General features: G+C 48.5%; 1 protein-coding gene across 1 annotated transcript; it reads left to right on the top strand.

Annotated features, from left to right (window-relative positions):
• The first annotated feature begins 9894 nt into the window (after positions 1-9894).
• LOC128715801 (pancreatic triacylglycerol lipase-like) lies at positions 9895-13067 on the top strand. Its single transcript, XM_053810718.1, has 5 exons — positions 9895-10024; positions 11265-12140; positions 12207-12425; positions 12503-12836; positions 12962-13067. Exons 1-5 carry the CDS (start codon positions 9895-9897, stop codon positions 13065-13067), a joined length of 1665 nt encoding a protein of 554 aa, XP_053666693.1.
• The last annotated feature ends 828 nt before the right edge of the window (positions 13068-13895 follow it).

The following is a 13895-nucleotide window of genomic DNA, read 5'->3' as shown; positions in this document are numbered from 1 at the left end:
TCAAGTTCATCTTAAACGAGGTACGCTCGGAGCCGCTCATACTGGCACGGAACCGTACCTGCTGTGCTAATGCGAGACATAAAGTTCTTATAGCAAATCGCATAATTGCGACGCGACTCAGACCGGCTTAATGTGTGCGTGTGTTTATTATTTTTTAGCCATGTTTTCCGTCACACACCATCCCAAAGCTGTTGTGATCCAAACTTCACCGTCGCCAAAGCTCCATGCCATTAGGGACGGCAATAACCGGTAGGCTTCTTTGGGAACCACATACGCACATTAGCGAGCAAGATTCCGGTTTTGTAACTGATAGCCACATTTCGATTGTGTTTTTGCACACACAAAAAAACATTGGATTGGAATATCAAATGTTAAAATTTGAATAACGCCAGCTTATAACCGGATAACTGCATTGCGGTAACGTTCTAGAAATATTTCAAATATTGTACAAACATTAGAATATTCTGATACTGCAAGGTAAAGAATTCAAATAATTAATAGGGGGTTTTCCCCCGATCCGAAAGTCCCCCAAACTTTCAAATACCATCTATTTCCTTTGCTCGAATCGCTGGTTGTAAGTCCGCCAGCGTAGGAAGAAACATTTTGTTAACAAATAACGCAACACGAAGAACAAATTCTTGAGCAACGACGAAGATGTTACCGACATTCGCAGCATGATTTCCACAGCAATCGCTTTGTTGCGCGACCCAGACGAACCAATTCTGCTCTCGATTCCGTTTCCTTCGAAAGGCCCCTTTTTTCTTGGATCGTGTGCAGAGAAAAAAAACTAAGGAAAGCACTCTAATTGCGTAGCACAGCGAGGAAAGAAGTTGGACAGCTGCAACGGCCTCGCACAACAATCAAGCGCAAAGAAATAGAACCGAGGCAAAACAAAAACACTAACAAACGAAAGCTAAGCTCAAGAAGTAAAAACACTGGAGGCGCGAAGTAGTACGAGAAACATTTAGCAGCATTACTATGCCGGGCCATGATTTGGCCTCGATGGAAAGTGCGCACGCGCGCGCCCGCTCATATGGAGCCTCAACCAGATAGGTTTAAGCTGGCAGGTAGCCCAGCGCGCCTGGTGCCCCACTCGTCGAAGCGTCCCGGTCGTGTGTGTGTGTGTGTGTGAGCCACCAACAAGAAGGAAAGATAAATCGGCATGCGAATGAGGAAGTGAAATCGTAATAAAACATAGAGATTAGAGTGTCTCGCGGCCAAACCTGAGCAAATGCTTCGGGGGAACGATCGTGGGGTGAAGCGTTTTACATAACACACGACACACTTTTCGCACCACTTGCGGCCGGTGCAGGCCAGCGTTTTGATCTAAATATTCTCCCGCCCTGCGCGCCCCGCTGCACGTAATGGAGTCCCCGTATTGTCCGTCCTTAAATGGAGAACTAGGACGCGAAAGGAAAACAAAGGCAACGTCCCGAGTCCAGGGCGCGTGTCGTTACGCTAAGCGTGTCGCTTTCGATGGCGAACTTTGGCATCAATGGCCGGGTTGGCACCCTAACCTGGGAACCCCCGAACCCGGATTCGTTTCATATCGTACCAACCTGCCTCTCACGCGTAACAGGTGAAGAGTTGATGCTATTTGGAATGCTGGTAAGCGTTGTTCAACAAGCGCCGGTAGATGAAACACGATCTATGCCACCTGCGGGGATCAATTCTTTCTGCTCGCATCGGTGCAGCAAGCGACGCGCGCGGTTTGCTTTTCAAATGCCAACGAACCACACAACGAGAATGTGTTTTTTAGTCATTTAGCTGCTTCCCATTTCTAATAAACACAATTTTAAATGTCGTATGACTCATTGCACAGAGAAAAACCTTTACGATTTTCTGATGTAATGAATTTATATCTTCACACCTGTGAAGAACTCTTTACTGGAATACATCCCGAAGAATTAATGGATAATTTTGAACCTTAACCCTTGTTTTATATCGTCTCTCTAGTATTGAACCCATCGACAACTCCCTCGATCGAGCGATCAACTTCTGTTACAACAGAGAATTCAATGCTCAATGTGCAACGTTAGACACCATCACGGCTTAACGTTCGTCATCTAAACGATCCTCGCCAGAACCTGGAATGCCTAACCGAAGACAATAACAAGGAAATGACGCCATCAGCACCGTCGTTAGTTGTTAACTCACCCCGCACACGAAATCAAATATGTTCCCTTGGTTGCCATGGAGGCAGCAGTGAAAAAGAGTCGTCATAAGCGCGGCGCCATAACATACGGTGACGGTGTTGGCTGAGCCAGAAGACGCCCCTTCGAGGTGATGCAGATCCTTTCCCAAAATCCCATGCCCGCTGGCAGAAACAAAAACGTCACGATCGTCTAGCAATGGGCCACCCGCCCCGTACAGTGCGCGTTTGAGCACCATTGCGCAAGCCGTGTTCATCGGAATGGCGCGATAACGGTTTACGTTTCGAGCAGCGTCTGACGGCGACGGTGTGAGTGATTCAGGGTGGCCACGCGGGGCAGTACGGTCGTTTGTCGCGCTATTTGAAGCGCTTGGTTTGACGCAGCGCGAAGGTTCGTGTCTTGTGCTGTCGTTTAGATCTTGTCGAGAAATTATGGACGCCGGGAAGGAAGATTCATCGATGTGCAGCCGTGCGAGACGCGCTGGTAGGACGCGTGGCTATGGTTAGGGGATTTCGTCACACGGGTCGAAATCGCTTATCGTCCATCCTCGGCACGGAAAGGTTCGCAACAATCGAGCATGGGGTTGGGGCTCGCCGGGTGAACGGTGCGAGTGTGTGTTTCGGTTTTTATTTGAGTTTCTCGAATAAAAACCGCTTCTGGTTCTTGCTCAATCTTCGCTTCGTTAGACGCGAGCCGCATATTTACGTTTATATTTGGGTACCGATTGGAAGGTGGTTTACCCTGCCTTCACCTTCGCCACGGTTGCACCCTTCCTGCTTGGCCGCGAGGCAGCTCAACCGGACACTTCGCTTATACGGTGCCGATCTTTCCATTGCACGCGCACGTGCTCGGGTGCGCAAAAGTGTGTTTCATGTTCTCGACGCGTTACAGCAATGCGCACCGCCGGCCAGGCCAACGCTAAGCCGCACCGATCGTTGTATTAGTTTGTATAGCTGAGTGCTGAGTGAAATGATACTACGGACGCACGGATTTGAAGTACAAAACGCACCAAGTTCGAAGTGCATCGAAGCTTCCACATCGTTGACCTGAGCATCGAAGAAAATGGGGGTGGGTGCTGGAGGAGCGGTGGGCGATCAACGCAATTCCGCGAGCATGTCTACGTTCGGCTGCCTCTCTGAAATGACCACTTGACGCAGAGGCAGAGTAACGCCTTGGAAAACGTGTTTTCTCGCACTCAGCACGCGTTCACCTCCGTCGGTTCTTGTCGAGGAGAAGCTGCTCGAGGTAATGGGCACTTCACGTGAAACCTACTCTTAGGACGGAGCTATCCTATCGATCGTTTAGGGTCGATTTTTCCTTCTGGAAGTATCTCTGCTGGTCGCCATTGCGCCATTGCTTTGCAAGACTTTTTGGCGGTGGAAATTCTTGTAAACGCTCTCATTAGAACGACAGTTGCGAATTAACGAAAGCGGACCTTAAGTCCTTAAGTGACGGTCATGGAAATAGCACGCAGGTGTTAATTAGGCACCGACCTCACCGGCGTAGTGCCGCACTGTAGTGCTTCGTCCAGAGTTTAATGACCAGCTTGAAGGAGGAGAATTACAGATGTCCTAGAACTGTCGCGGTGATAATGCACCCGACTGAGGACAACCCTGTAATGAGCAGTCTTCCTGTAGCATGTCTTCCGAGCGTCACAAAGACAAGTCGGCATAATCACATTCCATGTCCATACCCGACAGGCATGGAAATCTCTACCCGCCAGCGACATGATATGCCACTTTTCAGGGTTCTCAACTGTCTGGGCCTCGCCGTAATCTTTTATAAGCAAACATTAATCAACGGCTGTCAGGCAAGAATCTTTCCTGTTGCATCACTTTCTTTATCTTCTCTTAGAAAGTGAAACCCACGGAACGTCGGATTGATCTGACCACTAAGCACCTGGAACAGCTTATCAGAAATCGTGTGGAAGGTATCCATCTTAACAAAAATTGGCTTCACTTGGAAAACATCCCCCAGATTATTCGAGAAGTTCTTCATGGACTCTTCAGAATGGAAAGTCTACCCAACATTCCAATGTCTAAGCATTCCAATGTCAAGAGGCTTAGGGTTTGAACTTTGATAGAAGCTTCTACGCCTTCCATCGAAAGGCCGAACGGATTTAAATGCCACAGATCGCATTTGACGTACAGACGTCTATCAATTGTACGGCTTACCTAGCGCATGAATAAAGGTGTAAGGTTACCACCTATTGATGTCCACCTTTATTCTGACAATTGCTGAAGTAACCGACTGCATTGCTGATGTTCGATGAACATGGTCGTATCATTCGATTCGTTCCGACGACTCGCCATTGTAGGTATTGAAAATCAAGGCCACAAAGGCGGTGCGCGGCTGTGTCCGGTGCCTTACCAATAGTCGTTGGCTTTGAACATCTTTCCAAATCCCCAATCCCATACTAATGTGACATTTTTAACCGATGCCGGGTGCGCTAGTGGACATATTAGCAAGTAAAATGAACGTCCACTTCCACAGGACGAGCCCCTGTGCTTACTAACCGACAGCTTTGATCGCTTGGATTAGTGCATCTTGTGTTGGCTAATCTTGAGTTGCCCACGTTGGGACACATTGAAACGAATTGCTCGCAGGCACCGAATGCACCGTAAACTGGAGATCGCTTCTAGGAGCTTCAAATCAGCAATAATCTTCCATTTGGTGCATTAATTCGGAATCAATTTTAAGCATCTTCAAATCGGATTGGAACGAAATTTAACAAACGGCCCACGTTTAAACGATTCGTCTGCATGCTTGAAGGGTTAACTCTCTCAACTTCTCATTTTCCAACAGTCTTCTCACACCTAAGCACGAGCGTGAGAGCACGAGCAGGCAAGGTGTGCTCACTGTAGACCATACAATACCATGTCCACTGGAGAACCAGCTGGAAAAAAGCTGCTCTTTTAGGGGTTAAATATTTTATATGATGTTGGGGAGAATCCACCACGGGCGGCTCATTCAATCGCAGACAGTGAAAGTGTGCAAACGTCGTAGAGGATTTTCGCGCTGGGCGCACACCCCCAATTTTTCCGCCTCATCCAGCCGCTGTGTGAGAGTGAGTTTGGTTGCTTTTTCCATTGCGAACTAGATCGTTGCCGTGCCTGTGTTGGTGCTAATTTGGAGAAGGAAGTGTAATTTTAATATCGTTCGCAACAGTGCTTAAGTTCACATAAGACTCAGCTGTGGACGCACTAAATAGCTCATATTGAATAGCGGAAAAGGTTCGTGAAACAGCGGGAATGGGTTTCGTGACTCGTTCGAAACAAGAAAAACACACATACCGTGACGGGTTATTCGTGTGATCTTCGATAGTACGCGTGAATGGTGAACACTTGTAGAAGGCCTTCAAGGAAAAGGATATTCAATGAAGGTTGCTCGTTGCATACTTTCAAACATCGTGAAGCTTCTCGTACCTTTTTTTCCACCCATAGTGAGAAATCGAACGCGAAGTCGAACTCGCGCTATCTGTGTGTGTGTGTGTTTGTGTGGTTAATAGAGAAAGGTTGCAGTGAGTAGGAAACATTCAAAAACAAAGTGCATATAGCCAGACGTGCAGATTTCGAAACGCAACACCAAAACACGCACTACGCATTGTGCGATATTCCATTTATCGTTTTTGTGTGCTTGTGTGTTTTTTTGCTTTGCGATGCAACAACGGCAACCACGTAAAAGAGACACCAATACGATCCTATCAAAGTGTGGTTTTAAATGCGAGCTCGTAAAATTAGCGCCACCAAAGTTACGGCTACTGGTGGCCACATAACGTTCATCGCATTTTCCCCGTCATCGGTGAAAATTTCACCTTCAGTGTGCACATCCCAGGAGGGATATTATTATATCTCTCTGTCTTCTCTTTCTCCTTTCCAACGCATGGTACTGCCGTTTTTGCAGCAACCCGTCCAGTGCACGACTACCGTACGAAACCTGTCAGCAGTCAGGCTTTAGTGATCCCACCCAACCACGCATGAATTTCCCCTGACCCAACTGTAGCCCGCCACCTTTCGTTCACACTCACTGCACCAAGTGAGACCCTGCTGGTTTGATGCATTGTTTCTTAAACGTAAGTGTCACCCCTCATTTGGGAAAAATAGAAAAATAGAAATTAGAATGTTTCTGATATAAATTTCATCGCAATCGATTGATTCAGTTTCACTTTCATAACGTTTGGGTCGCTTGCTGAGTTGGAATGACGCGGCAGATGTACATTAGCGCAGGGAGATCGAAGAGGATCAACCGAAGGCTTGCGTAACGTTTGTTTACGTTTCGAGTCTACGAGGTGTTCAAGCATTGCTGAACATTGCGAATGTGAGTCGAAGAAGAATCCGCTCCTTTTTGCAACTCTTTCACGGCTGCTCCTCGTGGGCAAATATTCAACCGCATCGAAACGAAGGAGAGGCTACGGTTTTTTGGACAACTCGACCCAATTTCCAGACCATGAGACAAGCCTCTCATCTGCTGTATGTCTTTGGTAACTCTGGTAACACAACACTATAGTTTTTAGAACCACTCCAACCCGACTCATCATCGATCAGGTGGATCGTTTCTTCTCGAAGCTTGTGCTCTCGGTCATGCGAACGAAGCGAACTTCAAACAAGTCGCTGGGACGCGGTTCGAATTGAAAACGAGTCGGCCTGGCATTACCTGTGCTTGATCGCTCGCTGATCGATCGTTGCTGGCGGTATTTGGAAGCAAAAGGGTGTCATCGTATGCGTGTGTCGCCGGATCCGAAATACGAACCTGTCTTTGTGTGGGGAATCGCAAAACCGAGCAGCGGCCACATTTCGTCTACACTAATGACAGGAAACGGAAGACGGGTTGCCGAGATGCCCGGGTCGACTAGCCTGCAGGAAGGAAGTGATCACGAACTCGTTTCTTGAGATGATCGTTTGTGGGATGGATGTCATTATTGGTTCTGTCAAGTGCTAGGAAGCAGGGAAAACGAAGTATAGCTTTACGATGTTAATAAGAGTTCCTGTCTCCGGGAGCCTGCCTCACGGGGAAAGCAACTTTGACGGACGTCGAACGGCGACAAGCGCACCCGAAGGGTGTGAGTGACCATTAGCGACTATGTTGCAATCGTGGTGTATTGAGGTGCAGCGCAACGTCAATTTTCTCCATGCAACCCACCAGAAGCGCACGATAAACACTTAGCTTTGCGTGACTCTCGATAAACGTCATCCTTGCAATGGGTAAAGAGGACGCTGTACGTACATTTTCAGGGACACAAAACCTCGGTGCAAGGTGCGTTTCGTAAGCGAGATGCTATTACCGAAAACAGTATTTCATCCCGTGAGTGGAAAAGATTTGTTTTCCCCTCTTTGGCCATACTGAAATGCCTCGTCTTTTGTTTTCCCTTTCCATCGCTGGGAAGGCGTGGATTACGATAAGAAAACAAAAGGTTAGCAGAGCCGCAGCACAATGCACGTCGAGTGCAGCCGAAACGCGTCGCAGTTCGGCACGGTTTTTCACCAAATGCAGTTCAAAGGCAACAGTAGGTCGGTAGGACTCCGAAACCGAACTGTGTCAATCCGTAGCCCGTGTGCACGGTGCACGCACGGGTAACAGCTAGCCTTCTTCGTGCGCTTGACTGCTTGCCGAAGTTTTAGTGCGGCTTGCGGTGGCCGCACACTTTAACCTGCTTCGGTTACCCCGGGCTGCTGGCCGCACACTTGGGATGATATAATCCCGCACCTAAACGGGTGAGCGCGAGGCTCTCACTACACGGGCACGGGCAAAGCAGCAAAGCAGCCATCGGTCGTCGGCAATTTGCTCCGATTTATTTTCACCTTTTGCTGTTTGTGTTTTGTGTGCCTTTGCCTCTGTCTAGTGCGCTCCCAAGCCCGCACACCAACTTTGTTCAATTGGTGCGCATTTGTTTGGTGAGCACACGGAACGAGCGTATACCTGTACGTTTTGCAACATGCAGGGCCGCTACGGTTAGGCAACCGCAGAAAAGGGGCACTACATTATTCGACCATAAATGTAAATTAATAAACATATCGAGGGATGTAGAGCTCGATTGGAATAAAAGTGTGCCCCATTGCTAGTGTCATCGAGCGTGCGACAAATAAACATTGCAACGATTGCTAGAATTTCCTACTCAGGTTCGTCGCCTGTTGTGCATAGTTCGCTCGCGCAAGTCTTTCGTTCGCAAGGCGACGTCTCTGTTTGACACACTTCCATAAATCATCGTTCTTGTCAAAAGGCGTGGGTGTGAACTGCATTCGCGTGTACTGCAATAAACTGTAGCCCATGTTACACTCGCACCCGTTGCAGGAAAGAATAATTAAACGTGGCGTGGAGTTGATCGCAACAATCGCTTTCTAATGGAGCGGTAGCGTTGAAGTCCAGCAAATTTTTCCAGACCCCTGGGCAACCAGGTCCAAAAATTAATTAATTTAGCAATCATTCCGTCGCGGGGAATGTTTTCCGCATTCGGCTACGACATCGGAACCGAATTGGCCCACGGGAGCATTAGGTATTATTTAATTGCAAATCAACCGTCATCATCAACCGCTCGCTTATGGCCACAGTACAGCCACGGTAACGTTTAAAAGCTCCCACCAGTCGGTCGGTCGATGGTTTGGTTTGACTTTCTTTTCGCAGCGATGGTGACGGGGTGCCCGACCTATTCGGGAGCTGCCTGCAAGATCGCGCAATCAACGCTCAATTGCAACTTGATTTTTACTTTCTCGGGCACGCTTGGAACCGGCGATTGAATCTGGCCGTGTGTGCCTTTTTTCTTTTTTTTCCTTCACATGACATGCTCTCCTTCAGCCAGAGGACCAGGAATTGTAAATGCATCGTCATCGGATGCTTCATTGAATCGTTCATTAAATTGACGTGCCCGGCACATTGGAACGCTTGGCAGAGTGGATGGTTTCTCAATCCGCTTAATGAATGATTCGAACCAGCGCTGTACAGCTGACCGGTGACAACGGTTGCGAAATGCGAGTGCTTCGATTGTTCGCGTACACATCGCTTATTAAACCGTCGACTAATTCTATACACGATCGTTGTGTGTTACAAGCCGCTTGAGACGGATGGAGTATTCCGTCAAAAACTGCAAGCCTCGGTGGCGATGGAATTGCGCGTATTTATCAAATTACCGTTCAGCTCCTCCGAGATACAAGAATGTTTATCGAAAAAAAAAGAAACACAGAACTCCGCAACATGTGCCAGTGCAGGGAAGTGGAGAACCGGTCGACCTTTCCAAATATTTACCAGCCAACACACTAGACTTCTACGATCACTGCAAGGGTGTGAAAGAAACCCCCAATGGAACTGATATGGACTCGAACATTCAACTGGCCGAACCGGCCTGGGGGGGTTCGCTGTTTGTCTTGCGACGAGATCTTCGCTTTCTGTGCCGTCATCGTCAGCACCGCGCAACGGTGCTGCATGATTATTAATGATCACGCCCGTCACCGTACTTTGCTTTTTTGTCCTGCCCTTTTCTGTCTCTCCTTGCCGGTGGCTGACATGGGGTCGTTTGTTATGGAAGGTCTGCGTCATCGTTTGTCACCTTTTAAAGCGAGGTGATTTCCTTCCAGCTGATATCAAACTATTTGTGATTTTAATGCGCTCAACAATGTGAGGAAGTCCTTTATGCCTTGGAGCCATAATTTCGTCGGCCATTAAGTTATTATCACCTCATTCAGCGCATTGTCTAATGGTGTCGCTATATTTTTGTTTTTGCCGTTCTTTCATTTACAGACCCACCAAAACGATGTTGAGCTTTCTAGCTTCATCATTATTAGCTACAAGCATCATCTGCTCGGTTGATCCCGGTCTGGCCGGTCCCCTGGATGCGCTCAACTGGGCACGGATGGACAACATCAACCTTCCCTGGTTGCCATGTAAGTATTGCCGACCGCGCAATGACTGCCTTATCATCACAAACAGTAGTAGTTCCAGCACAATCCACGACACGATGGTCCCAAGACATAGTGTTTTTGTTCTGCTTTTCAATGTCATCGAAGATTGGTTTAGGAAGAGAAGCGAAGCGGTGGTGGTTGGAGCTCAGCTCCATCAGCTGTTGAGCATAGCGGGCACTTCTCGGCTTCCTCAGCCACCACCAAGCTGGTGTTGCCCGCGCAAGACGCGTCCGAAGGTCAGGTGTTCTCCTATGCTTTCTTGACATAGATTTCAACCACGATACCTGCTCACCGGTTTGGAAGCAAAGCGAGCGATCGTTATTTTATCGACTCATCGAGCGGGAACCCATATTGTTCCTAATGCGTGCACCATGCAGTGGCGACATCCATTCATTCAGCGCATTTTTTGCTGTTGTTTTGTTTTGTTTGTGAGATCTGAAAGCCTCGCGAATGAAGCGAGCTAATTATGAGTTTTTGTTTTGTTTTGTTTTGTTAATCAACCATATCCATGGTCGATGGGCTTTTCTTGAGGAATAGAGCCTTCTACCTTAGGCACTGAATGGCTCATGTTATCCTCTAGATAAGTTTGGTCACTTGAACATGGGGAAAAAGTTTGAAGCAATAGTTTGTTAATAGTTCAATGAAAAAGGAACATCTAGACTCGTTTTCGTGTCGTTGGGACCTCTCACTCTCTTTCTTTGGTGCCCCAGTTACGTTTCACACACGTGCGAGTTTTTGCTTCCTCCAAGTCATGTCCAATGGCTGGGAAAAGTTTACGAGATGAATCGTTGGGTAACGGACACCGCCATGCCATCAATTGCCGGCTTCCACCTTACTTTCAATCTCCGTTGTTGAAACCGCTCGCGAACAATGTCTGAGAGCAGGGCTGCATTCATCTGCATCGAAGGTGAGCGTTTTGAGCACCTCCGCAACACGATCGATGGCTGTTGCATTGGATTATGCTTTCCTCATTGCTCCCGCCGGTCACGCACGGATGGGTGGCCTTCGTTTTTCACACCTTCGCATCCAAGAAGATGTCCCAAGTTTCGGGCTGGGAAATTGGTTTGCAGTGCGACCGATGCTGTACGCGAAGGTCACACAGTGATAATTGCTAGCTAAAGATTGGTAGAGCAAGGAACCGGGTCAATCGTGCCCCCCGGTTACCCAAACCGGCCTTCCACGTCCATCCCATCTAACTCATCCCACTCTCGCTCGTTTGCAGATGAGAATATGACACGATGTTACGGTGAGCTGGGCTGCCTGAACATCACCAAGGAATGGTACCATCTGATCTTCCGGCCGTTCAACGTATTCCCGCTGCCGCGGAGTGTCATCAACACGCGTTTCATCTTGTACACCGAGAAGAATCCAACCGACGGTCAGCTGCTGCAGGCGGAGGCAAAGGACACGCTGATGAAATCACACTTCAATCCGGACTGGGCGACCAAGTTCATCATTCACGGGTTCATCGATACACCGCTCTCGAACTGGGTGTCTGAGATGCGCGACGAGCTGATCACGCGCGGTGCCCTGAACGTGATAGTGGTCGATTGGGCCGGTGGATCGTTGCCTCTCTACACGCAAGCGACGGCGAACACGCGTCTCGTCGGGCTGGAAATCGCCTACCTCATACGGAAGTTGCAAGAGTATCGAGGCCTCCAGCCCGAGGATGTTCATCTGATTGGCCATTCGCTAGGTGCTCATACGGCAGCTTATGCCGGTGAACGAATTCCAGGGTTGGGACGCATCACAGGACTTGATCCGGCTGAACCGTACTTCCAAGGTATGGGACCAATCGTACGGCTAGATCCTTCCGACGCTACGCTCGTCGACGTTATCCACACGGATGGGCGAAGTGTGTTCCGGCTGGAAATTCCCGGGTACGGCATGTCGCACGCCTGTGGCCATCTGGATTTCTATCCTAACAACGGAAAAGAGCAGCCGGGATGTGCGTTATCTCAGGAAGGTGCCGCCACGATTCCACTGACGCTCATCAAGGACGGTATTGAGGAAGCGTCCCGAGTTCTGCTCGCCTGTAATCATATCCGGGCGATCAAGCTGTTTATCGACAGTATCAACGGCAAATGTCCTTATGTTGGTAAGTGTTCTTTCAGCTCATCATGCGTCTGGTGCTTATGGTCGCTGGTTTTTTAATTTCCCACAGCACATCGATGTCCATCGTATCAACATTTCCTCAGCGGTAACTGCTTCAAGTGCACGTCGGGTAATTGCGCTCTGATGGGCTATCATGCCTCTCTGCCCATCACAACTACCCGTCAAAACGTGTCGGAGAACGATGTCATCAGTGGGTCCTCCAGTGTACCGGTAGCACCGCAACCGGGAAAGTACTTCCTTGCCACGGGACGCGATTTCCCATTTTGTCGTAAGTATTGAACAACGATTTTACGTTAGCGTGTTAAATGGCTTACTAATTCATATCTCTCTGGCCACTTGGAACAGAGCGCCACTATCGCTTTACAGTAGAGTTGGCTAAACCGAAGGTGGCTGAACCGTGGGTGCAGGGCCATCTAACGGCCGGCATCTTTTCCGAGCGTGGTGCATTGCGGAACATTGACCTGACACCGAAAGGAACGGCTCGGTTGGAGCATGGTACGACGTACCAGGTGGTGGTCACCAATCCACACGATCTCGGTGATCGTATACGCAAAGTGGAGCTAGCCTGGACACACGACATGAACGTGCTGGAACCGACCACCTTGTGTCTGTTCTGGTGTAACAGCCATCTGTACGTGAAGTCGATACAGGTTGAAACGATGCAAATGCCCTCTCGAGAGTAAGTCATGCCAAGTCTAAGTGTATTCTAGCAACTCACTAATGGTCATGCTGATCTTTTTCTCTCTCTCTCTCTCTCTCTCTCTCTCTCTCTCTCTCTCTATTTATCTTTGGTTCTCCATCCAGAAAAAGGAACATTGAATATCCGAACAAACTGTGCGCACCGAAGCGCGAATACGCCGACATTGCCAGCCGCGGTTCCTATTCGTTCTACGACAACTGCAAACGGTAAAGGACCCGTCGTCTCACCGCATCTCACTCAGCCCAGCTCAGCCAGATTTCAGCAAACTCAGCACCACGCCATCGCGCGAGGGCACAGAAACGAATCGCATCTTATGTGATGTGCAACGTTACTGTTCGCGTAGTTAGCCTCTAGCGTGCCGTCCTAGCGTATAGCAACCCACCTTTGTCTCTTTGTAGTTAATGTCCCGCTAGCCACATACACACACACAAACACAATTCTCTTTGGTTCACCCTTGGTGCGTGATTCCAGCGTCACCGTGTGTCGTTCCCTTAAATCATTTCTGTGAAATATTCGACACTGCCCATGTTCCAAGTTTGCTCGTAGTATCTCTGTAGGTGTGTGTCCCATGAGGCTCGTTTAGCGATTCGCCTAACCGATCAGGTTCCACGTGTACGTTTGATGATTTTAGCCACCTCCCGCGAAGCAACGGTGAACGCGGGTGATTGGGAGAAGGTAGGGTAAGGAGTACAACACACGCTTTTGATTTGTTTTGGAAATTGGAAGAATTTTGCATTGGTAGTTTGTTAAGCCAAAGTGATATAATATTCCCGACGTGTAAAGAGTGAAATTTGAGGCATATCAATCGCCATCATCATTGGCGCGCATGTTACGGGCCAACCATTCTCGTTCGTCGAGCCAACTCCAGGGGCCCAGGTCGTCTGCATATTCACTGTTCTCTACCCTTCGGGAGCCATATATGTGTAATGCTTTTGTTTGTTTGTTTTGAATTTGTTCAAATACAATATACGCGTAGCAGAATAGAGTAAGTGATCCGGATCCGGAGAAGTTTGATGGATCGAACACCTTTCGTAGGAG

Source organism: Anopheles marshallii, chromosome 3 (genome assembly GCF_943734725.1).
Source record: "Anopheles marshallii chromosome 3, idAnoMarsDA_429_01, whole genome shotgun sequence".
In the NCBI taxonomy this organism is placed as follows: domain Eukaryota; kingdom Metazoa; phylum Arthropoda; class Insecta; order Diptera; family Culicidae; genus Anopheles; species Anopheles marshallii.
Note: the sequence above shows the minus strand (reverse complement) of the source record. Positions and strands in the feature narration are given on the sequence as shown.